This window comes from Sminthopsis crassicaudata, chromosome 1 (genome assembly GCF_048593235.1).
Source record: "Sminthopsis crassicaudata isolate SCR6 chromosome 1, ASM4859323v1, whole genome shotgun sequence".
Taxonomy (NCBI): domain Eukaryota; kingdom Metazoa; phylum Chordata; class Mammalia; order Dasyuromorphia; family Dasyuridae; genus Sminthopsis; species Sminthopsis crassicaudata.
In genome coordinates, this window is record NC_133617.1 from 497,061,424 (window position 1) to 497,087,280 (window position 25,857).

Genomic DNA, 25,857 nt, shown 5'->3' on the forward strand with positions numbered 1-25,857 from the left:
TTAAGAATTTAGAGCTAAAGATGACATGTCATTATAAAAAGTATTTGCTCCATTTTAAAAATGAATCTGCAGCCCAAGAAAATTATGAGACTTACTCAAGATCACATAGCTTAGTTAATGATGAATACAAGAAGAAAACCCAGGTCTCTTAACTCCAGATCCACTAGTATCTCCCTTATAACACAGAATATTGCTTGCTTTTAGACAGATAAAAATAGATAACATGTGGACTTGGTAGGGAGGTAGGTTTAAATCTTGAAACTACTTGAACCTCTACCAATGAAATGGTATTTATTCATTCATTTGAAAGAACAAAAATTTTTTTCTTGTATATTCTTTCCAACTTTCCTTTCTGTTTTCTTTCTGTGTGTGAAAGAGGTTTGGAGTTGCTTTTTTTTTTTTTCCTTTTTTTTCTCTTTTTTTTTTCAGAATATATTCACCCTTGGAAAACCTTATGTTTCAAATTTTTTTTCTCTTCCCCCCATCCCCTTCCCTAGACAGCAAGTAATAGAATATTTGTTAAACATCTGCAATTCTTCTATACATATTTCCACAATCATCATGCTGCCCAAGAAAAATCACATCAAAAAGGGGAAAAAATGAAAAAGCAAACAAAATCAAGCAAACACCAACAAAAAGAGTGAAAATGCTATGTTGTGATCCACATTCAGTCTCCATAGTCCTCTTTCTGGGTGCAAGTAGCTCTCTTTATCACAAGTCTATTAGAATTGGTCTGAATCACCTCATTGTTGAAAAGAGCTAATTAACCTTCACATAATCTGCTGTACTCTCCAGACTTTTCTGAAATCATCCTGCTGATCATTCTTATAAAATAATAATATTCTATAACATTCATATACCATAACTCATTCAGCCACTATCCAACTGATAGGTATCAATTCAGTTTCCAGTTTCTTGCCACTACAAAGAGGCTGCTACAAACATTCTTGCACATACAGGTCCCTTTCCCTCCTTTAAGATCTCTTTGGGATACAAGCCCAGTAGAAACACTGTTGGGTCATAGTTTAATAGTTCTTTGAGCATAGTTCCAAATTGCTCTCCAGAATGGTTGGATCAGTTTACAATTCCACCAACAATGTATTAGTGTCCCAGTTTTCCCACATCCCCTCCAACATTCATCATCATATTTTCCAGTCATTTTAGCTAATCTGAAAGGTATATGGTGGTAATTTGTATTTCTCTAATCAGTAGTGATTTAGAGCATTTTTTCATATTGAAGAGGGGACCCCTAAACTCTGAAAATCCTTAAAGGAGAAAATCTCTTTCAACTCTGCCTCAGTGAAGGACTGTGCCCCGAGGGACAAACAATTTCATCCTTTTTATCTGGGTGGGGTCAGCTCAGTCCTGAAACTCATTGAATTCAATTCAAATACCAGCTCAAGCAGAAACCCAGCAATAAGCCAATTTGGGACTCCACCCATGAGCCCCCTTCAGCTTGTAGCCAAAGCTCCCATTACAAGAGCCAAACTAAAACCCTCTCTTTGCAGAGGTTCCAAACATGTCATGCTATGCCATGCTTGGGATGCCAAGGGCCTCTGTCCACTGGAATACTCTTTCCAGTGCCATCCTCTCTTTATCCTCACCTATTTCCTAATCAGACTTTATACCTCTCTGTCAGGATTTCTAACCTTACTTCCAATCCCCATAATAAGCCTCTTTTATCAATCTAGGTTTTCAGAGTCTGTAAATTCATCTACAGAGAACCTCTGCACCACCAGAATGGAGTCTCCAAAACTCCCTACCCTTGCGCCAAATCCCAAAGTGTTGCAGGGGAGCCAAGCTTCTCCATTTGGTTCCCTGAACCCCGAACCTGCCACTGGACCTTATTATTTAAATCCCTGACCACCAGAAACCCTAATTTCAATTTGGTTCCCTAAATCTAAACCTCATCAATATGACTAGAAATGGTTTCAATTTCTTTATCTGAAAATTGTCTGTTCATATCCTTTGACTATTTACCAATTGATGAATGGCTTCCATTCATATAAATTTGAGTGAGGTTGTTTTCAAAAGCATACAGAAGTCAAAAATGGACAAGTGAGATCAAGAGATATTTTGTTTATTATACTTTGAAATGGATACTCAAAATCCCTTTATTCTTCTTGTTAGTGACCTTTACATGAATTAGAAAACAAAAGAAAAAAATAAATATGTGAGGAAGTAGTAATTTTAAGTCAGTATATCCCCAAGGCTTCACTAATTTCTGTCCAAATTGTTTATTTCAGAAACAGAAAAAAAGATAATCACTAAAGCAGCAGTTACTTCAAGCCTCAAGGTTAATAATAATTTCATATGTAAACTAATACGGATAAAACACTAAACTTCAGAAAGCAAATTGGGAGCCTTGGGCAGAAATTCTAAATGTTAAAATTAGCACTTTTCCTTGGGTTAGGACAGGCAATAAATAGAAGGGTGCTCTAAAAGTACAATTTGGGTAGACCCTTTGAAATTGCATTTTAACCAGTTGTCTGAAAATATTAATTACTCATTCAACAGCTATCTATGATTGTCACAAAGAAGAAAGAAAAAGACCTCTTCCCCCCCCAAAAGAGCACAGCCTAAGAAAATTTATGTGAATACTCCCTATAGCAGTTCTGAATGACAAAACTATGAGGCTGATAAGGTTAGCGGCAGTCAAAGAGTTGTGGAAATTCCCTTTTGGTCAGAGGTGCAGGTTCTTTGTTCATGAACCCAAAGAATTTTAGATGGCAAAAATGGAAGTTTATTGTTGGATAGGAAGTTAGTTTTGCTAAGAGACTGATTTCTTTAGTGGCAAAGTCCTATTAGTGAAATGGAGGCTGGCACTGAGAAGAGAATGTCTTCTCAGTGGGCAAGGTCCTACTTTGGATTTTCTGCAAAGAAATGAGTAAAAGGAAACGTATTTTATGAGCAGCTTTTGGTGGGAGTTGGGGCAGCCTGAACTGATCAAACCAGGATTTCTCAATTGAATGTGAAATCTTTCCTGAGACCGTAACTTCTGCAGAGATCAATAGGAGTTTAATTTGCCTTTGAATGGTATTGCTTATCTCCCTGTTGAGAGGATATGAAACTATTTGGAGTCTGGATTTTTGCTGATTAAAGAGGACATGGTTTTTGTGATTTTAAAAGATTTTTACAGATTCATTTAGGTCATACAGCGTTCACTTGCATCAAGGCTACATGATAGCCAAGAATTCAAAACAAATTTCCAATAAAAATTACATTTTGAAACTCTAAAATTGATATTTCATGCAAAAAGCCTTTCTTCCAGCCATTATTAAGGATTTAGAGGTATGTTCTTCTATGTAATTGGAATTAGAGCAATGTAAATATACATTTTTGAATTGTTAATGCATGTTCTAAAGTGTTTTTCATAGGAAATAATGACTCTGGACTGAAGGCTTGAAAAATGTGAATACCATAAGAATACAGTGACCACTGACAGACATTTGATATGGGGATATAATTATGAAGGAATTGAGAGCTCATAAAAAAATTGGGATTTATATGGAGACTCAAAGAATCTGTAAATTTGAGTCCACAGTAAGAATTTAATAATCAGGAACTTCTATTATCATAATGGTTTCTTTGTTTCTCATTCCTTACTGGCATCTTCATTCTACTTGGTGAAGTATTTAGAAAATCTTTGCTAATAATGAATTTAACATAAATTTTGGAGAAAAATTGAGACATTAATACATTGTTGGTGGAATTGTTAACTCATCCAGCCTATTCTGGAGAGCAATTTTGAACTATGTCCAAAGGACTATAAAGCTGTGCATACCCTATGGCCCAGCAGTATCACTACTAGGTCTGTAAATCAAAGAGATCATCAAGAGGAAAAAAGACCCACTTGTGCAAAAATGTTTTTAGCAACTCTTTTCTACGGTGGAAAGGAATAGAAAATTGAGTACATGTCCATCAATTGGGGAAAGGATAATAATTTATGGTATATGAATATAATAAAATGTTATTTTTCTTTAAGAAATTATGAGTAGACTGATTTCAGAAAAGCCTGGTAAGGCTTACATGAACTGATGTTGAGTGAAGTGAGCAGATCCAGGAGAACATAGTACACAGTATCAGTGATTAGCTTTGGCTCTTCTTAGCAATACAGTGATTCAAGACAATTCCAGTAGATTTGGGATGGAAAATGCCATCTGCATCTAGAAATAAATCTATAGGAGACTAAATGTAGATCAAAGCATATTATTTTCATTTTTTTGTTTATTTATTCTTTCTGATTTTTCTCTTTTGTTTCAATTTTTCTTTCACAACATTATTAATATGAAAATACTGCGAGACTGCTTGCAGTCTTTGGGAAGGAGAAGATAATAGAGAAGGAGAAAAAATTGAAATTTAAAATCTTACAGAAATGAATGCTGAAAATTATCTTTTCATGAATTGGAAAAATAAAATATTGGAAATCTAAAATAATAATAATAAATAATTTAAATTTTATGTATATTTAAACAGTTTCAGTGCTGATCAAATTGAGATGTTACATATATACTAATCAAAATAATGTTTAAAGCCCTATTTAAGTACCATTTCTTACCGCTTTTCTGTTTCTTTCTGGCGTATCCATCACTGAACTTCTACCAGGCACAAGGCTGAAACAAAGTTAGATTTTTTTTAGCATTCTGAAATGAAGTTTCAAAACACTTGTATATCAAATATTTCCACATATTGTAACACTTGAAGATGAACTTTATGAATGTAAAAACCTTCTTCTAAATACCAATTTCAAGATATCATAAAGTAAAATTATGGGATGACTGATTTAGAATGGGAGTGAACCTCATAGGTATTCGTTGCTAAAGCTTCTTAAACTTTTTGCAGTTGTTACTCCTTTTCACCTAAAAAATTTTGATGCAATCCTGATTATAAAGGTATATAAAATATTATACAAAGCAAACATTTACTGATAATAAATCATAATTTCACAACCCCCACATTCAGCTACTTGATCCCAGTTTAAGAAGCTTTGATCTAGTTCATCTTCCTAATTTTATATAACAAGAAGTTGAAACCACAGGAAATTAAGTGAATTGTCCAAAGAAACAAAGCTAATTTGTTACAGTCACAATTTGAATACAAATTCTTTGATTCCAAATTAAAAGTTTTTGCTACAATGAAAAAAAAGTGGAATAGAAATTATGCAACAGTAGTCCACATCCAAACATTGTCAATTTCTAATTCTATGAAGTATGGTTTCCTTTCAGCCTTTAAACTGTCTAATTTTCCAGTCTGGTTTCATGATAGCCCTCTCTTGGATCTCTTCCCATCCTCAATTGCTTATTTTTATTCTCTTTTATTCTGATTCTCCAAATATATAATGCATATTGTATGTATATATATATATATATATATATATATATGCTCACATATACAGCTAGATAATTAGATAGTTTGTTATAAATCTTAGCTACTACTCTGGTCATCTACAAGGCTCATCTCATGATTTCCCTTTTCTCTCTCTATGCACTCTCTTTTGAGCTATAAAGAGAGACTTCCTGCATAGTAACAATGTTTGAGGTTACTTTATGAATAATCCCAAATTTGAGAGTTCTCACGTTTGAGATTCTGGGCACCCAGTTCTTGGAAGAAGATTTCCTCCTTTTTCAGAGAAAAAAGATGGCTTCTGAAACTGGAGAAGTGGATCCAGGACATGAAAAACATGGAGACGAATCACATCATGAGGTAGCAGATCAGAATCTTGCAGTCTCTCCCTACTGTTACTTTTAGATACTCAGGCACATTACTTCTTTGGAAGTCCACAAAGTATACTTACTTTCAATTTAGGAGCCTAATGGGCTATTTAAATATTTATGTGCAACTGTACAGTTTTTTCATCTCATAAATTTTCTAGGAGGATTAAAAATGGCTTTCTCCCAAAGTCTAAGAATCTCAAGAAAAGTCATGGGAAAAATTAGAAGGAAGGGAAAATCTAATAATACTAAATCTCAGATTTACTACAAATCACCAAAAATATTTGGTACTGGTTAAAAAAAGAAAGAAATGTTGATCAGTGGAAGAAATTGAATACACCACATAAAAGACAAAGAGAATTGCCTAGTATTTTATAAACCCACAGACCACAGTTAATGGGAAGACTGACAAAATCGCTACAAATGCTAGGAAAACTAGAAAGCAGTCTTCCAGAAATTATATATAGACTAGTACCTCCTCTCTCTTCTTTCTTCCTTTTCAATATGATAACCTTCACCCACACTGTGATCTCTAATTCTTAACCTTTCATTTTTCTCCCAGTCCATCTTCTTCACATCTTGACTACTTGATGAACCAGATTAACTCTGTAATGTTGTCTGGAATCACTAGTCTCCTTACCATATTTTAGTTTGTGCTCATAATCTTTGAATCATTCTCATGTGCTGAATGAAGATGGAGAAAACCATATGACCATTCTGAGTGGTCTACTACAAATTTACAATATACAGTCTCAACTGGACCCTCACTGAAGTAAGACAATCCTATTATACCTTGCTTCTCAACTCAATGTCCCACTCTCCATAGCAAGTCTTTCAGACCTTTTCATAACTCTTCCAAATCTTTTCATCCCTTCTCAAACCTCCCATGGTTTCTTCTTCCCACATTTTCTCAGCTGAGAAACTTGTCTTATATTTTATAGAAAAAAAAAATTGAGGCCATTCACCATTCTTCCCTCTTCCTCAACTCCTATGACTCAGCTATCTTCTGTCACTTTCCCTTCTTTCACCTTCAAATGAAAGGGTCTTACTCCTTACCAAGGTTAACCTCAAACTACCTCTTTAGATAATCCCAATCCATCTCATTTTCTCCAAGAAATTGCCCCCTCTGTTATTCCCTCTCTTACTTATTTCCAAAATCTCCTCAAATGGCTTATTTTCTACTAGCTACAAACATGTCCATTTTTTTATCTTGAAAAAATCCCTTACTAGATCCTTCCATCCCTGCTATCACCCTATATCATTTTTTAATTGCCTAACTCTTTGAAAAAGCCATCTAGATTAAGTGCCTCCACTTTTATTCCTCTCACTTTCTAACTCCTTATAATTTGGCTACCAATCTTATTGCCCTGAAACTGCTCTCTCCAAAGTTCCCATTCATCTCTGATTGCCAAATCTAAAGGCCTTTTACCACCCTCATTCTCCTTGACCTATCTGCAGATTGTGACTGTTGATTTCATGAAAATCTCTTCTATCTAGGTTTTATAGACACCATTTTTCTCCTGGTTCTCCTTCTACCTATTTATTTTATGTTCCCTTTGCTGTATTCTCTTCCAGATCACATTCTATAATTATAGTTGTCCCTCAGAGTTCTGTCCTGGCCTTTTTTTCTGTCCCTACACTTCACTTAGTGGTCTGATTATTTCCCATAGATGTAATTAACATCTCCATGCCGATAATTCTCACATCTACCTATCCTGCCCCAAACTTTTTGCTGATCTTCATACTCATATATCCAACTGTCTTTCAGTCATCTCAAACTAGATGTCCAGTAGACATCTTAAATGAAACAATTAGGTGACACAGTGGATACAGTACCAGCTCTGAAATCAGGAGGACCTGAGTTCAAATATGACCTCAGACATTTAACACCTCCTAGCTATGTGACCCTGGGCAAGTCACTTAACCCCAAGTACCTAACCAAAAGAAAAAAAAAAATGTAGAAAACAAAACTTATTATCTTTCCTCCTTAACCCTACCTCCCTACTACCTTCCCTATTACTGTAGAAGAGAACATTCCCCTACCAGTTTCTTGGAATCACAATCAAGGAATCCTCCTTCCTGGTTCCCCTCCTGATCTCAGGGCTGGCATTCTAACCATTGCACCACCTAGCTGTCCCTCAGTAGCCACATTTTTTAAAAATACACATATTACTAAAAATTAGAGAAATGCAAATTAAAGCAACTTTGAGGTTTCACCTCACACCCATCAGATTAGCAAAGCTGATCCCCCCCAAAAGAGAATGACAAATGTTAAAGGAGCTATATGAAAATAATAGCATAATGGCATATTTAAATAAATTTAAATAAAAATTTTAAATAATTTAAATAAAATATTAAATTTTAATTTAATAAATTAAATAAATTAAATAATTTTAAATAAATAAAAAATTTTAAATAAAATATTTTTAAAATATTTAAATAATTTTAATTATTTTCATTTTTAATAAAAATTAAATAATTACTATTTTTATAACTGAGTTAGGGCTGAGTAGAATTATAAATTGATCTAACCATTCTGAACAGTAATTCAGTACTATGCCTAAAAGTCATTACATTGTGAATAAATACCCTTTTGCCCAGTTATTAACATTATATCACCAAAGAAATAAAAAGGGAAAGCATCCATAGTACACAAATATTTCTGGCAGTTCATATTTTATGCAAGCAAAGACTAGAAGAGAATGTTTATAAATTGTGGAATGGCACAATGAATTGTGTTAAATGAATATGATAGAATACCAATGAAATAATGAAGGGGCAAGTTTTGATGAAACCTGGAAAAGTTTGTATGAATTGATGGCCAGTCAAGAGAGCAGAATTAGGAGAATTTATATAACAACAATTGTGTAAAGAAAAAGTTAGAAAAACTTAAGAATTCTGATCAATGTAATAACCAGCTCCAATCACAGAAGACTCATGAAGAAATGTTCTATTTCCTGATAGACAAGGATGAATTTATTGTATAAAATGACATATTTCTGGATATGGCCAATGAAGAAACTTGTCTGTTTGACTACACACATTCATTGCAAGAATTTGTGTACATACACACTCAATATGAGTATAGAGATTTATCCTACCCTGCAGGAAAGTAGGAGGGGAAGGGGACATGACAAGGCGGAGGGTGGTAGAAGAGAAGGCATACTGGGGGGAGGGTGGTCTGTTAGGATTACTAAGTGAGAACTGAGGTTGTCTGGACAGTGACAAGGTGAGAATTCAGGTTTTCTGGACAATTACAAGGTGAGAACTCAGGTTGACTTGATAGAGGGGGCAAGCTCATTGGCTGGGGTGGTTCTTCCCAGAAGCCCTTGCATTATCCCATGCCCACTCTCTCCTTTTTTGAGGAGGGAGAGTGTGAAGGGAGAGGGAGAATATAATAAAAGGAGGAAGGGAAAATGGTTAACAATAGTAACTGTAAAGAGAATTTTGAAGCAAGTTTTTCCTGATGAAGGCTTCTTTTCCCAAATATATAGGGAACTGAATCACATTTATAAAAAATAAGAGGCATTATCCAATTGATAAATGATCAATGATCAAAAGATATGAAATATGCCTAATGGGCTATAAAATCATGCATACTCTTTCACCTAACAATACCACTGCTAAGCATATATACCAAAAAAGAAATTTTTTTTTAAAAAGGAAAATATTTATAGCAGCTCTTTTCTCAATGCAAAGAATTGGAAATTAAGGAGATGCCCATCAGTTGGGGAATATCTGTGCTGTATATGATTATGAAGGGATACTATTATTCTATTAAAAAAATGATGATCAGGATGCTCCCAGAAAAACCTGGAAAGTCCTCCATGAGCACAAGCAAAATCAAATGCTTTAGGTTCAAAATAATAGCAATATTGTTGAATGATCAGATGTGAATGATTTTACTATTCTCAGCAATACAAAGATGACACTCTGAAGTACTTATGAAGAGAAATACTGTACATACCCAGAGAAGGAATTGATTATATCTGAATATAGATTGAAGTATACTTTGTTATTTTACTTAAGGTTTTATTTAAGGGTATGGGGATATATAGATCTATGTTTTCTTTCATAACATGACTTTTTTATTAAAGCTTTTTATTTACAAAATATATGCATGGGTAATTTTTTGACATTGACCCTTACAAAACTTTCCATTCCAAATTTTCTCCTCCTTCCCCCACTCCCTCCCATAGATGGCAAGTAGTCCAATACATGTTAAATATGTTAAAATATATGTTAAAACCAATATATGTATATATATAGAGAGAGTTATCTTGCTGCACAAGAAAAATCTGATCAAGAAGGAAGAAAAAAACTGGGAAATAAATCAAAATACAAGCAAACAATAACAGAAAGAGTGAAAATGCTATGTTGTGGTCCACATTCTGTTCCCATGGTCCTCTCTCTGGGTGTAGATGCTCTTTTTATCACTGAACAAATGGAACTGGTTTGAATCATTGTTGAAGAGAACCATGTCCAACAGAATTAATCATCTTATAGTCTTATTGTTGCTGTGTATAATGATCTCCTAGTTCTGTTCATTTCACTCAGCATCAGTTCATGTAAGTCTCTCCAGGCCTTTCTGAAATCATCCTGATGATCATTTCTTACAGAGCAATAATATTCCATAACATTCATATACCATAATTTACTCAGCTATTCTCCAATTGATGGACATCCATTCAGTTTCCAGTTTCTAGCCACTACACAAAGGACTGCCACAAACATTTTTGCACGTGTGGGTTCCTTTCCCTTCTTTAATATCTCTTTGGGATATAAGCCCAGTAGTAACACTGCTGGATCAAAGAATATGTGCAGTTGGATAATTTTTTGAACATAGTTCCAAACTTTTGGGCATAGTTCCAAACTGCTCTCCAGAATGGTTGGATTCACATAGCATGACTTTTATGGAAATGTTCTGCATAACTTCATATGTGCCTTTGTAACTCGAAGTTTTAAAAACAAATGTAAAAAAAAAAAATTGTTTTACATGTAACGGGGTGGGGGGGATTTATATGTGTGCGTGCATGTGAAGAGTTTATTGTATTTACAAGAGTTGTATTTCATTTTTTCTACCAAAGAAGGGAGCTGGAAGAGAAAGAAAATAAATTTTAGCCAATAATTTTTTTATTTAAAAAAATAAGGCTGCCAGTGTTTCTGATAAAAGCCTCATTTTAAATATATATAATTGACTCAAATTTATATGACTACAAGCCTTTTCCTAATCGATAAAAGGCCAAAGGATATAAATAATTTTCAGATGACAAAATTAAAGCCATTTCTAGTCATAATGCTCTAAATCACTATTGATTAGAGAAATGCAAATTAAGACACTATGAGGTACCACTTCACCTCTCTCAGATTGGCTGAGATGACAGGAAAAGATAATGATAACTATTTGGAAGGGATGTGGAAAACTGGAACATTAATACATTGTTGGTGGAGTTGTGAAATGATCCAACTATTCTAGAGAGCAATTTGTAAGAATGCTCAAAAGGCTCTAAAATTGTGCACACCCTTTGATCTATTTAGTACTCTCTCTACTGGGCCTGACTCTCAAAGAGATCATAAAAAATGGAAAAGGACCAACATGTGCAAAAATGTTTGTAGTAGCTCTTTTTGAAGTGGCAAGGAAATGGAAATTGAGTGGATGCCCATAAGTTGGGGAATGGCTGAATAAATTATGGTATATGCATGTAATGGAATATTATTGTTCTGTAAGAAATGATGAAGAGGCTAATTTCAAAAAAGCTTGGAAAGACTTTAAGTGAGGTGAGCAGAACCAAGAAAACAATGTATAGAATCACAAGATTATATGATGATATAATGTCATGGACTTGGCTCTTTTCAACCATGAGGTAATTCAAGACAATTCCAATAGTTTTGTGTTGGAAAGTGCCATCCACATCCAGATATAGAACTATGAAGACGCATTGTGGATCAAAGCATAGTATTTTCACCTGTTGTTTGTTTGCTTATTTTTTTTTCCTTTCTTGTGTTTGTTTTTCTCTTTAATCTGATTTTTTTTTTTGCTCAGCATAATGAATATGGAAATATGTTTATAAGAATTGCACACATTTAACCTATATTAGATTGCTTGCTGTCTTGGGGAAGGGGGAGAAGGGAGAAGAGAGAGAAAAATTTGGAAAATAAATTTTTGCAAAGGTGAATGTTGAAAACTATCTTTGCATGTATTTGGAAAAATAAAATATTAAAAATAAACAAAAAAAGCAAAAATTTTTGCTTTAGAGTTTTAATAAAAATAAAGCCTCCCTCATACTCAGTACACATTAACACCTTGAGTACCTAAAGGATTCTGTTATGTAATACTTGTAGAAACCCAGAAATGAGTTATTATATCACGAAATATTAGTAGATTTTTATACAACAACTCTAGATAAAGGAAATAAGATAAAGAGAGAAACTGATCCCCAGAGTTTCAGAGTCAAAGACACTAGTTCCTGTGAGCCTAGAGTCCTTTGGACGATCCTAATCATTGATTCAAAACCAGTAACTATTAAATCCTTATTTAAAGCATGGAGAAATTGTCTTAACAAGGGTTAATCTTGTGTGTGTGTGTGTGTGTGTGTGTGTGTGTGTGTGTGTGTGTGTGTGTGTGTGTGATGAACTCCTTAGGCACTATGGTAATTTCAGAATTTTCAGAATAATATTTTTAAAAGCATGATATAAGATACATAAAATTACAGAGGAAATTCAATCCCTTATTGAAATTTATATTTTTTTTCCATTCACATTCACAGACCCAGCTTGATATAGGGAGTAATTTTCCTCAAATCAATCATTAGCAATAGAACCTGAGATGCCTTGAAATCCAATTTGGCATTATCAGCTTCCCTTTCAGGAAATGAAAAACAATCCATTAGTAAAGAGATCCTTATAATAAAGTCAGATTTATGTGGCAATGTAATAAATATTCAAAGGAGTGCTCACCTATACAACATAAATATACTAAAGGAAATCATCTTCATGGACTTATTTTAATAATTCCTGGGAAGAAAAATAATAATCTGAAAGAAATTCAAGTTTGGCTGGAAGCCATGATAATTCAGCAGATGTAAGTGAAAACTATATTGTAACATAAAAAAGAAAATATAAACCTTTGAAAGCCTACTAGCCTTGAAAAAAAAAACAAATCAGAGTTAATAAAATAAACTGCTGAAGGTCATTTTTTGTGCCATTTGTACAATAACATTTGCAAGACTAAGAAAAAATATAGCGATCCTGGAAAAAAATATGAGACTTGGAATTTCTTGTGCATATAGTAATAATATAAATAGTAAAATGCAATATTTAAAGTATATGTGTAACATAAGTATATTCAAATAGGTTAGCTAAATATGGTGATACAGTTCATGGGTGGGATGAATCTGAGACAATTCTTCTCCTAAAGGAAATGGTGATTTCTGCCTTGAGAGGAGTCAGAAGAAAGGCCATCACTAGACATTTGCTCCTTCCTCATCTTTCTCCAAGAAGAATATCAGGTTGGAATTATCTCTATCTACTCCTTCAGATATTGATAAAGGGGTAAAGATTAGTTTCAGGAGGAAAGTCACTCCTCTATTCACTCTTAAGAATTATGGTAACCGTTAGTTCTTTCCAACCAAATATATTTCAAAAAAGATCATCACAAAAATTTAAATTAATCTAAAAAAAGAAAAGATCACAAATAATAAACTCATTTCTTTAAGCAAACAAGGAACAGGTTCAGAAAAGTCAGCCGATTAGAATATACCAAATCATGAAGGAAGATCCAACATCACAAAGGAGATCTATTCTAGGGAAGCAAGCAATTTCAGAGATATGATAGGGCCAGTTTTCCATGCATGTCTATTATTTCCAAGTCTCTTTGCCCCCACAGAGTGTCCTCCATCTACTTGCCTCTTCTGAAGAAATGAATGTCTGTCACCATCTAATATTACCTTTTACAGGTACACAAAACCCACCAGACTTGGTTGGAAGCCTGGCTACACACACAATTAGAATTCTTAATAAAGGTTTTGCTGCCCCTTTTTGTAGTGCAAGAAACTGGAAACTGAGCGGATGCCTATAAATTGTAGAAGGGCTGAATAAGTTATGGTATATGAATGCTATGCAATTATTGTTCTATAAAAATCAATAAGCAGGATGGTTTCAGAAAGACCTGGGGAGACTTATATGAACTGATGCTAAATGAAATGAGCAGAACCAGGAGATCATTATTTATGCGATGATTAATGCTGATGGATGTGGCTCTTTTCAACGAGATGATTCAAGTCAGTTCCAATGGTCTTGTGATAGAGAGAGCCATCTGCACCCAGAGTGAGAACTGTGGGGATTGAGTGTGGAACACAACATCGTATTTTCACTCTTTTTTGTTATGTGTTTGCTTGCATTTTGTTTTTTTTTTTTCACATTTTTTTTCCTTTTTGATCTGATTTTTTTCTTGTGCAGCATAATTGTAGAAATATGTATAGAAGAATTACACATGTTTAACATATATTGGATTATTTGCTGTCTAGGGGAGGAAGGATGGGGGGAAAAGAGGGACAAAATTTGGAACACAGGGTTTTGCAAGGGTGAATATTGAAAATTATCTATTCATATGTTTTAAAATTTTAAAGCTTTAATAAAATCAATAAAAAATAAAGGTTTTGCTGAAACTATTTTCTAATTTATTTTATTCGTATAAGACCATCTAGCATGGAGTGGAACTGAGATGAGAATCTGACCCTGAATTAAGGTTGCAGATTCAGTTCACAAACTTGGACTGGTGCTTGCAAATAAATAAGGAGAGAAAGGAGTTCAGTCCAAGATTTTTGTCACTTTAAACCTGGAAAGCCTTTTAGCTGCCAGGGCAGAACCAGAAGTAATCTACTGATGTTCCAAAAAAAATTCAAGTCTACAGGAGTATCATCTAGAAGCAAACAAAATTTAGAGTTTTAAAGGTTATACTAGTAAGGCAGCCATCAAACTTTAGACAAAACTTCTTAGGGCACACTAAAGGCTTAAAGGTTCACAGACTGAGCAGTCCCTGGGATCCTTCATAAATAAATCACTCAAAACTCAAAGAAAGGAGCAACAAGACTCTAGAAAATACAGATCAGGGCCAACATTCTCTCCAGAAATTCGTAGACTTGGGACTAACACAAAATCCTAAATTAGGCTGGAAGAATGATAAAAACAATATCCATGAAATTAAGGAGCCAGAGTCAGAAAAATAGGACAATTCTATAATATATACAAGTAAAGCCTCCGAGTAAAACACAGCTAGACACAAGATCAACTAGGATTCCTGGAAGATGTGAAGCAAGAGTTTAAAAATCATATTAAAAATTAAATGAGATTTCTTGCAGAGGCAGTTAAGTAGTTCAAATCCTATCCCAGATAGTTACTAACTATATGAGCCTGGGCAAGTCATTTAACCTCTGTTTGTCTCAATTTTCTCATTAGGAAAATAAGAATAGGGCAGCGAAGGATAAGATGAGATAAGTTTTATAAAGTGCTTTGCAAAATTTAAAGTGCCATATAAATGCTATTATTATTGTTGACAAAAGAATTGAACACAAGATGAGAGCACTAGAGTAAAGATCTGGAAGGATAATTTATGATTTATTAAAAGAAGCACAAAAATTTGACTCAAAAACTTTCTTTAAAATTAGAATGAACCATACAAAAGTTAATAGCTTCACAGAACATAAAAGAGATTCAAGAGACTAAAAAAAAACGGCAGAAAATATAACACATCTCTTATTTTTTCAATGTCCTGGAAAACAGGTCAAGAAAAAAAGTCAATACATTAACTGATGCTGAGTGAAATGAGCAGAACCAGAAGATCACTATACACTTCAACAACAATACTGTATGAAGACGTATTCTGATGGCAGTGGATATCTTCAACATAAAGAAGATCCAACTCACTTCCAGCTGATCAATAATGGACAGAAACAACTACACCCAGAGAAGGAACACTGGGAAGTGAATGTAAACTGTTAGCACTACTGTCTATCTACCCAGGTTACTTATATCTTTGGAATCTAATACTTAATGTGCAACAACAAAATTGGATTTACACACATATATTGTATCTAGGTTATACTGTAACACATGTAAAATATATGGGATTGCCTGTCATCTAGGGGAGGGAGTAGAGGAAGGGAGGGGAAAATCTGGAAAAATGAATACAAGGGATAATGTTATAAAAAAAAATTACTCATGCATATATACTGTCAAAAAATGTATAATTATAAAATTAATAAAAAAGAAAAAAGAAAAAAAGTTTAAAAATCATTGGATTGTCTAAAAAGTCAGACCAATAAAAAGAGCCTAGTTGCCATATTTTAAGAAATTATAAATGAAAAGTTCCCAGATCTATTAGAATGAGAAAGTAAAGAGAAAATAGAATATACTCTTCACTTCCTGAAACCCCAAACTGAAAATTCCAAGGAATAGCAAAGCCAAAATCCAAAGCTTCCAGGTCAAATTTAAAAAACAAAACAAAAATTACAAACATTCAGGGAAAAAAAGTACCAAAGAGTAACAGTGAAAAGTACACAAAATTTGATACAAACTACTATAAAGAAGAGGACTTGAAATATGAAATTCTAAAAGACAAAGGATATAGGATTACAACAAAAACTAATTTACCCAATAAAGTTGAGTATTAAGATACAAATAATAAGAGATTTTAAATGAAATAAAAGACTTCCAAGCATTGCTGAAGACCAGAGATGAGTAAAAACCTTGATATGTTAATACAAATATAAAGAGAAATGTGAAAACCTAAAAATATATGACTTCAGTAAGTTATGCTAAATATTTGTTTTGAAATTTTAAATTTGTTCAAGTATAATTGATTTATTGGGAAACAAATTGAACATAGCAAATTTTGTATTTAAGTGGGATTACACTGAAGAGAAATGGTGAAAGAACATAGAAAATTGCACTAATTTATAATACCTCACAAGCAGCACTGTTTCCAATATCCAAATCCATAAGCAAACCAAGTTTTTTTCAAAATAAAGTGACATATTTATTGTATATCTTCTAGTGCATTTGGAGTTGTGAACTAAGGATTACTGATATGTTCCTTCTCTTTCCTCACTTTCCATCATGCCTTATAATCCTATTGCACCCCCTATCCCAGCTTTTGTATTTTGGCCTGTCAGGAGCACTTTCTTGCTTTCTTACTATCTCATATAATCTGCAATAACAAGTCTAAAAGTATAAAAAACAAGCATAAAGGAGTGAGGCATGCAAATGTCACTTGAGTCACAACGATCAAAGGATAGTAGACATGGCCAGCCACACATAAAGAGCTTTATATGGAAATACATTTTATACAAACACAACAAGATAATTACAGAGAGAGTTAAATTAGGGAGGGATTACTCCTAAACTAAATAAAACTCTAACTTCATGGGTTGATCATGCAAGGGGTTTACAAAAAATGAAATCTATTTTGGTATTTGAATGAAGGGAAGAAAAGAAAGAGGAGTAAAAGTTGACTGCATGAAGCAAGATTGCTATTATTTTATCATACCTCTTTATCAAAGATGGACAAGAATTAAAAAGGGTAAAAAGTATTCTTTAAAAGAAGTTTAGAAATACACAATTAACAATAATAGCTATAAACATTAATGGAATAAGCTCATCCAAAAAAAATAGAGAGAGAAAGAGAGAGAGAGAGAGAGAGAGAGAGAGAGAGAGAGAGAGAGAGAGAGAGAGAGAGAGAGAGAGAGAGAGAGAGAGAGAGAGAGAGAAAGAGAGAGAGAGAGAGAGAGAGAGAGAGAGAGAGAGAGAGAGAGAGAGAGACAGAGAGACAGAGAGACAGAGAGAGAGAGAGAGAGAGAGAGAGAGAGAGAGAGAGAGAGAGAGAGAGAGAGAGAGAGAGAGAGAGAGAGAAGATAGAATGGATAGAAGAAAAAAGAACCTAATGACATATTGTTTACAAAGAAATACAAGTGAAACTTACGATGAACACAGAATTAAAATAAAAGGCTGGAATAAAATCTATTATTCTACAGCTAAATTTAAAAAAAAATAAGAGTAATAGTCATACTTTGGATGAGGAAAAAGTAAAATTAGATTTAAATAGGGAAACTACATTATACTCAATGAAACTATAGATAATTAATATAAGTACTTAACATGGTCTTCAATAAAGGATAACATTTAAATATTTAAAGAAAATGTTAAATGAGTTAATAGACAATAATACCATGATAGTGAGGGGACTTTTATGAGCCTTTGTCAGACATAGAGAAATCTAAAAAAAGAAAATGAAAAAAGTAGTAAGAACCTGAATTGCATTTTGGAAAAGGTAAATATAATAGCTACATGGTGATTATTGAATAGGTATAGAAGGGCAGTGAGGTGGTGCAGTGGCTAGAACATCAGTCCTGAAGTCAGAAGGACCTGAAATCAGGAAGACCTGAGTTCAAATCTGTTTTCAGACACTTAATATTTCCTAGCTGTGGACCCCTGACTGCCTCCGCCAAAAAAGAAAAAAAAAAAAAAAGATGAAAGAAGAATAGGAATAGAAAGGAGAACACATAATTTCAGAACTGCATGGAACCATTACAAAAATTGACCATGCATAAAAACCTCACAAATAAATGCAGAAGATTAGATATATTTAAAAAATCTTTTACTGGCCACAATGCAATAAAACTAAAAACAACAATGATGATGAAAACATCTAACATTTATATAATGCTTTAACTTTGCAATGCACTTATATACTTATGTATGTATTTACATTTGATTTTCACAGCAACCTCTATATGTAGGGTCTATTATTATTCCTATTTTACAGATGAGGTAATTAAAGTTGAAAGAAATTAAATTATTTATTTACAGTCAGAGTTAGACTTCTGGATTTAGATTCAGGACTTCCTGACTCCATGTCCAGCATTTTAAACTCTGCACCACCTGACTGCCTCTTAGACCCATTTTCTAGAGGGCCATTGAAGAAAGTATTGAACATGGGTTGGAAATTAAATATCTTAATCCTAAAATATAAGTGCCCCACGGTAATCTACCTTCAAATACACAAATAGGAGTTACATGAATAGAATTACAAAATATTCTTCCCAGATAAACAACTGGAGAAATATTACTTGTTCGTGGATAGGACAACTCTAATACAATTAAAATGATAATTCTACCCATATTAATTTACTTATTCAGTGCCGTACCAATCAAACTAAACTAAAATTTACTTAATAGAGTTTTTAAAAGGTAATAAAATTTATATGGGATCACAAAAGCCCAAAAATCTCAAAGGAAATCATGAAAAAAAGTAAGAAAGGCAAAATCAGATGTCAAAACTCACTACAAAGCAATAATCATCAAAATCATTTGGTGATGGTTAAGAAATAGGTTGATCAGTGAAACATTCAAGTATATAATACACAGAAGCAAACAAACACAGGCCAAAGTTTGATAAACCTACAAATCCCAATTACTGAAAGAAGGATTTAATTCAACAAAAACTGCTAAGGAAACTAGAAAGCAATCTGGCAGAAAGTAGGCTTAGTCCAATATCTCACATATTCTATATACCAAGATAAGCTCCAAATGGATACAGACTTGTATAAAAAAGATCATATTATGAGCAAATATGAGGAACAATAAAAAAATTATTTTTCAGATAAATAAATAGGGGAAAAGTTCAAAGAATAGTGAGTTTGAAGATTAAATTGATAATTTTAATTGATAATTAAAAGTTTTTACACAAATGAAATCATATGGAGATAAAATTAGAAGGGAAACATAACTGGGGAAATTTTTTTTCAACAAATTTCTTTAATAGAGGTCTCGTGAAAATGTATAGGGAACTGATATAAATTCATAAGAAAAAAAGACATTCCCACTTATTGAATGGCCAAAGATTATGAAAAGACAATTTTCAGATAAAAAAGCTGAAATTATCAGCAGTCATTTTAATAATATGCTCCAAATCACTAACAATTAGACAGGTACAAATTCAAACAATTTTTAGTTTCTAACATACCTATCAAATTGGCAAAGTTAACAAAAAAGGAAAATTACAAATGGTGGGAAAGCTATGAGAAAACAGGTACATTGATGTATTTGTTGGCGGAGCTGTGAATTGGTCCAGACATTCTAAAAAGCTCTCTGGAAATAAACTTTCAAAATTACCAAAATGAAACCTTATCTTAATCTTTGATCCTGTTAAATAATTAAACTTATACCTCCAAAGAGATCAAAGGATCTATAGTTTGAAAATATTTACCACTTTATTTTGTGATGTCAGAACTAAAAACTAAGGGAGGTAATTACCCATTAAAGAGTAATGGCTGATTAAATGATGGAATACAAATATAATGTAATATTATTGTTTTTTAAGAAGAAAGAGGAATAGCTAGATGGTGCAGTTGGATAGAGCATTGGTCCTGGAGTCAAGAAGCCCCGAGTTCAAATAGAGCTCTCAGACACTTAACACTTACTAGCTAAATAACTGACGCTGGATAAGTCAGTTAACTCCAACTGCCTCACCAAAAACAAACAAAAACAACAAAAAAATTAGAGAAAGGGAAGTTTCATGAAAGCTTAGGAAGTGTACTATGAACTGATTCAGAGTGAAGTGAGCAGAACTAGGCAAACAATTTGTGCAATATAAACAAATACTGAAAAAATTAGGAATTGAATAATTCAGTGGCCGAACAATTCACTGGCCAACCACAACTGCAAAGGCAGAAGAATCTATCCAAAAAAGGCTTCTACCCCCATTCTGCCAGATAGGTGTTGGACTCAAAATATATGAGACATGCATTTTTGAAAATGAGAGGAAGAATTTGTTTACTTGATTTTGCATATTTGTTACAAGAATTGTTTCTTTTTTCTTTTACGCATTATAGGGGATGAAGAGGTGAGAGAGAAAGAAAAATAAGTGCTTGGGTTTTTTTTTTCTTTTGTTTTTAAGGAAGTTAGTAAGCAGATTAAAGCCTTAAGAAAACAGGCTAATTATGTATTCATTTTTCTTCTATCTTGTTCACTTTTGAGTAAAGACTTAGAATCAGTGCAAATGGAGCCATTCACTATTAAATACAACAAATGTAAGGGATGAAGAAGTGGTTTTTTTTTTCTTCACTCTTTCTCCTTCTTCAAACATAGCTTCCCCAAACAAGAGCATATGCAAATTCAGACCATATGGACAATGAGTTTTATTACAATGGTATAATTAGACCAAAGTATTATTTTTCAATTGACTTCTCCAGTCCTTGAACATGGACCAATTTAAAGACAAAAGAATTTTTGGTCTGAAATGGATTTTAGCAATAATCTAATTCAAGCACAATCTCCTCACTTAACTTCAATGCTTAAATAACTCCACAATATCATCACTATGACTTATTTTTTCTAAGGGAACAAATCACCAGATAACAGCAACTTATTCTGTTTGATTCTTGTCCACATCCCCCCACAAATCATAAAACTTTCCTTCTGAATATCCCCTTACTCTATGAATGAGAAATGAAGATTGCTTGATTTTGCATATTTGTTATTAGATTTGTTTTTTGTTTTTTTCTTTTACTCACTGCAGGGAATGAAGGAGAAATGAGAGAAAAAGAAAAATGCTTGGGTTTTTTTTTTTGTTTTTTAAGGAAATTGGTGAACAGAATTAAGAAGACAGGCTGACCATGTATACATTTTTTTTCTATCTTGTTCACTCAAGCCAGAACTTCTAAAGTATTCTCTTTTTTTTTTTTTTTAAGCTATTGATCATTTGTAGATTTCCTTGTATCTCTATCCTTTTCTTAATTTGGTTTGGAATTTTAGTTGTTGAGAGTAGAAGAGGAAGCAACCATATCTTTGTCTAGTTTCTTCATCTCAATATTGTTATGAGGTCACTTTAATAATTCAGAAAAAGTTCTGAAATTTTCCTTTTCTCCTTCAAAGAATTGAAGGCTTGAGACCAATCTGAAAAACGATCTGTTCTACAAGAGAATTAACATGGACCACCAGTGAGGAGAAATGAACTATGTCCCATAATAGCTCGTTCCATTATAGAATAACTCTATCATGAAAAATTTTCTTAAATTAATGACAAATTTTCTTCATTGCTATTACCATTGGAGGGAGGAGAGCATAAGGAAATAATCATTGATATAGCTCTTACTCTCTTTCAAGCATCCTGACAAACTCTTTACAAATAGTTTCATAGGTTCTCCACAACAACCTTGAAAGGTAGGTCCTGTTAGTATTTCTGTTTCATAGCTAAGGAGACCAAGGCAAAGACAGAGTTAACTGACTCGTCCATACAGCTCACATGTGTATGAGGCTGAAGTTCATCTCAGGTCTTTCTGACTCAAGGCCCAGAGTTCTGTTGACTGTACCACACTGCCAAAGTCAGGGAGAGCAAATCTGTTCTCTCTTCCACATAAATCCCTCCTTAGACTCGAAGACCACTCACTGTCCCCACCCCCAAATCCTCCTTTCCACACTACACTTACTTAGGACCTGTAACACTCATGAGCACAGCCGCTTCACCACCTTGCTCAGCACCTTCTGGACACTGTCTGAACGATCGGTTCTCTTCTGTTACGTGGTGAGTAAAATCTAACTTAATATCCTAGATGTGATCTCACCCAGGCAGGATAGCATTATCCTCTCACTTTCAGGCAAAGCTGCTACTGAGGCCCGATAGCATTAACTTTCTGGGCTTTCCTATCAAACTCAACACATACCGAGCTTGAGGGCCAACCACCAAAGGAAAACTGGAATAATAGCAGGTAAGTATGGCTGTGAAACGTCACTTTTTGTCATGAGCAGAGGGGGAGATACTTGCCACATACTTGGGAAGGATAATGAACCTGTTCCCATCTCTCAGAAACCAAAGCAAATATTCTTTCTGCGTCACTGAGCAGCCTGCTGGTCTCTTGTAAGTTGTACCATATATAGGAGATTCAACAAATTGGGACCTACCTCTTGTCTGTTATGTCAGATATGACCCTCTCAGACCATGGGGACACATCCTCAGGTTTCCTGCTATAACATAACCCCATCTCAAGCCTGGCTGCACTGAGGGCCCTTCTCCATTAGGCAGGCACTGACTAATCCATTCCCTGGAGTTTTAGAATTCCTGCCATCACTGCAGTTGTTGCTAGGCAACTATAATAGTCAAAGAACAGACCTGTTAGCTTCATATCAAGTAAAACTCAGGTCTGTGGGCACTGTATGCATCTCTTAACAACTCACAAAATTGTATTTTTATAACAATGTTCCTGGTTCACAGAAAATCTGTCATAACTTTGGAGAATTAAAAAAAACACACACCCCCACACACAACAAAAACACAGTGCACATCTTACTAATAGTGAGCCAGAAACATCACTTTCATGTGAGGATAACATATTTCCCTAGTGAGCAAGCATCCACGGGCAAGCTTATAAACTCATAAGGATTATAAATTTAGAACTGAGAATGTAGAGGTCTTCTAATTCAGTCCTTGTCTTTTATGGATAAAGAAACTGAAATCTATAAAGATCATGTGACTTACCTGCCAAGCAACTGGCAGCATTCCTCATTCATTGTTCGGTTCTCCATCTGCTATGCCATGCTGCTTCTCGATGTGTGAATCAGAAATGGAATGTGGGCCTTTGGACCCCTCTTGATTTTCTCCCACTTATTGTTTTAGAGTCCATAAAGTTGGCTGCCTTCCTGGGAAAAATCAACAACCAGAACATCTCTCACAACAGTTGATGGCCAGTATGTACTGTTTGCTCCCTCCCCAGAGACAGTTTCCCAGAATCAATGAATCATCAATATCCTTTACTTTCTCCCTTCTCCTCATAACAACCAGGCCAGGAAAAAAAAGAGATGAAATCTTGCTGCAGTCTAGTATCCCATAACCTTTGGCTGGATATAGCTCAGCCTCATTTACAATCATGGAAAACACAATGCTTTGCTAAGTGGCTTGACTCCTTCTCTAACATCTGTACCATCGAGTAGAGCCATCATCATGGGCAGAATGTTGTGGCTCCTACTCATAATAGCTACTTCAGATCAACATCAAAGCTTTGTACTCAGTCACCAATGCACTGCTGTACTTGATGAATTTGGGTATATCATCACCAAATAATTGTCATGTGCTAAATGCTTTTGAATAGATTCAACAGGTTTGCCAGGTCCTGCACAAAGAGAAACAAACAAAACTCTGATATTGAGCAAACTTAGTAGAAACATCCATATTGCCCTTCTTCATGCCCAGCACTTTTCAGCATACACATTTTGCTCATACTGTGTTAAACTTGGTTGAGCTTTTCTGAATTAGTATCGTTTTGTTTTGTTTTGTTTTTTGCTTTCTCTCAGATAACAATACTTAGTTTTCCCTTAATCAGGGACTGATTCCCATTCCAGACCTTGTAAACTCCACTGACCCCTATCTTTGAATGGCCTTCTGCTAACTTTCAGAGAATGCTAATAGAGTCTCAGAGTTGGAAGAGATAGCAGAAAATATCTGGAAAAACTGGTGCCTGACTAAGAACCTCTTATATAGCATCTTAGACAATAAATTGGGCATCTGGCCTTCACTTTAAGATTTCTGTTAAGGGAAATCTACTACTTCCTGATAGCCCTTTCTATTCTTGACTTCCTCCAACTATTAAGCTTTTCTTTCCTTCCATCAAACCTAATTCTGCCTTTCATCAACTTCCATTCTGTATTAAATCTATTTGTGACTTCTGGGGATCAAAAAAAAAAAAACAAGTATAGACTTTGCATACCAAAATCAAGCTTAAAAGACAGCTATGGGCCTACAAGCAGTCCTATTGTACAGTGGTTGAAATTTAACTCATTAAATTCCAATTCTTCTTGATTTATTAGATGGTGCAGCTTGCTCTTACATGCACATCATATAACTATTGATTGCCCTCTCCATTAAAGTCATTTTTCATTCTTAGGATTCTATGGTGTTCCATGACTCAAAATAATATTTCTCTGTTATTCTAATTCACCAATGTCAACCAAAGTGGAACTGGCTTCTAACCTGTGAATGGTCCCAGCTGAACACAACAGACTAGAGACAGCAAAGTCAGGGATTCAACAGAAGTTTAATTAATTTAAGAGGTCAGAAAACAGCTTAGAAGTAAAGACACATGCTGGAGCCCACCCCTAATAAGGGGAAAGAGTGTGGGGGTCAAGCCAGTGTGAACTATTGTTTTGACAATAAGGGGTAACACCAACAGTGAGATAAGTTTGATTTACAGTAGGGCTTAATGGCCAGAACACGCGGCCTACAGATGCTTGTCCAAGCTTAGAGATCACCTGATCCTGATTCTGGGATTTCTCTGTGGCTAAGATCATTCAAAGGATGAGGGAAAAGCTTTGTTGTAATATCAAGTTCAGGGCACAACTTGCTTGCTGGGCCTTAGCTGTAGAAAACAAGGTGTCTCCTAATATCTTGACACCAACCTCCTAGATCCTTTTTGCTTAAAAGCTAGAAATAATTGTACATAAGAATATTAATATTATATGATGAACAACTGTGGATGACTTAACTATTCTCAGGAATACAAGACAATTCCAAAGGACTTAAAAAATGCTATCCATCTCCAGAGAAAAAACTAATGGAGCCTGAATGCATATTGAAGAATATTGAAACTTTCTGTATATCTCTTGCTTTCTTTTTTTGTGTTCTCTTTTATAAAATGGTTAATATAAAAATATGTATGACAGCACACATAATCTATATCTAAGTGATCACCTTAGGGAGGAGAGAATTTGAAACTCAAAAATTATTTTTAAATGAATGTGAATTATTTTTTACAAAAATGCCCATTCTTTTTAAAAGATAAAAAACAAAGCTGTCTAGCTATGCTAATATTTATATAGCTGATTTTAAAATATATTATATATATATGTTAAACTTATTCATAATTTCTATTAAATTTCATCATTCTGTGTCATCCACCCTAATATTTTTCAATACTAGTTCTATTGTCCAATTTTTAACTATATTCTTTCTTTCCTTCCTTCCTTCCTTCCTTCCTTATTTTCTTTCTTTCTCTCTCTTTCTTTGTTTCTTTCTTTCTTCCTTCCTTTCTTTCTTTCTTTCTTCCTTCTTTCTTCCTTTCTTTCTTCCTTTCTTCCTTTCCTCCTTTCCTTTCCTTTCCTT

General features: G+C 34.1%; 1 protein-coding gene across 8 annotated transcripts in view; it reads right to left on the bottom strand.

Annotated features, from left to right (window-relative positions):
- CCDC192 (coiled-coil domain containing 192) overlaps nt 1-22,819 on the bottom strand; it is a 323,587-nt gene extending 300,768 nt beyond the window's left edge. For 4 of the 8 annotated variants that reach the window (XR_012484650.1, XM_074281454.1, XM_074281452.1 and 1 more), the window contains exons 1-2: nt 22,668-22,819; nt 4,559-4,613 (exon numbers count right to left, since the gene is read on the bottom strand). Coding sequence is in view for 4 of the 8 variants with exons in the window: in XM_074281454.1 (XP_074137555.1) it covers nt 4,559-4,613; nt 22,668-22,747 (135 nt within the window). In the remaining 4 variants the exon portion in view is untranslated. Of the gene's footprint in view, nt 1-4,558; nt 4,614-20,021; nt 20,162-22,667 lie in introns of those variants that run through there. The other 4 variants (XM_074281456.1, XM_074281453.1, XM_074281455.1 and 1 more) reach the window with 4 other exon arrangements.
- Between the last annotated feature and the right edge of the window lie 3,038 nt (nt 22,820-25,857).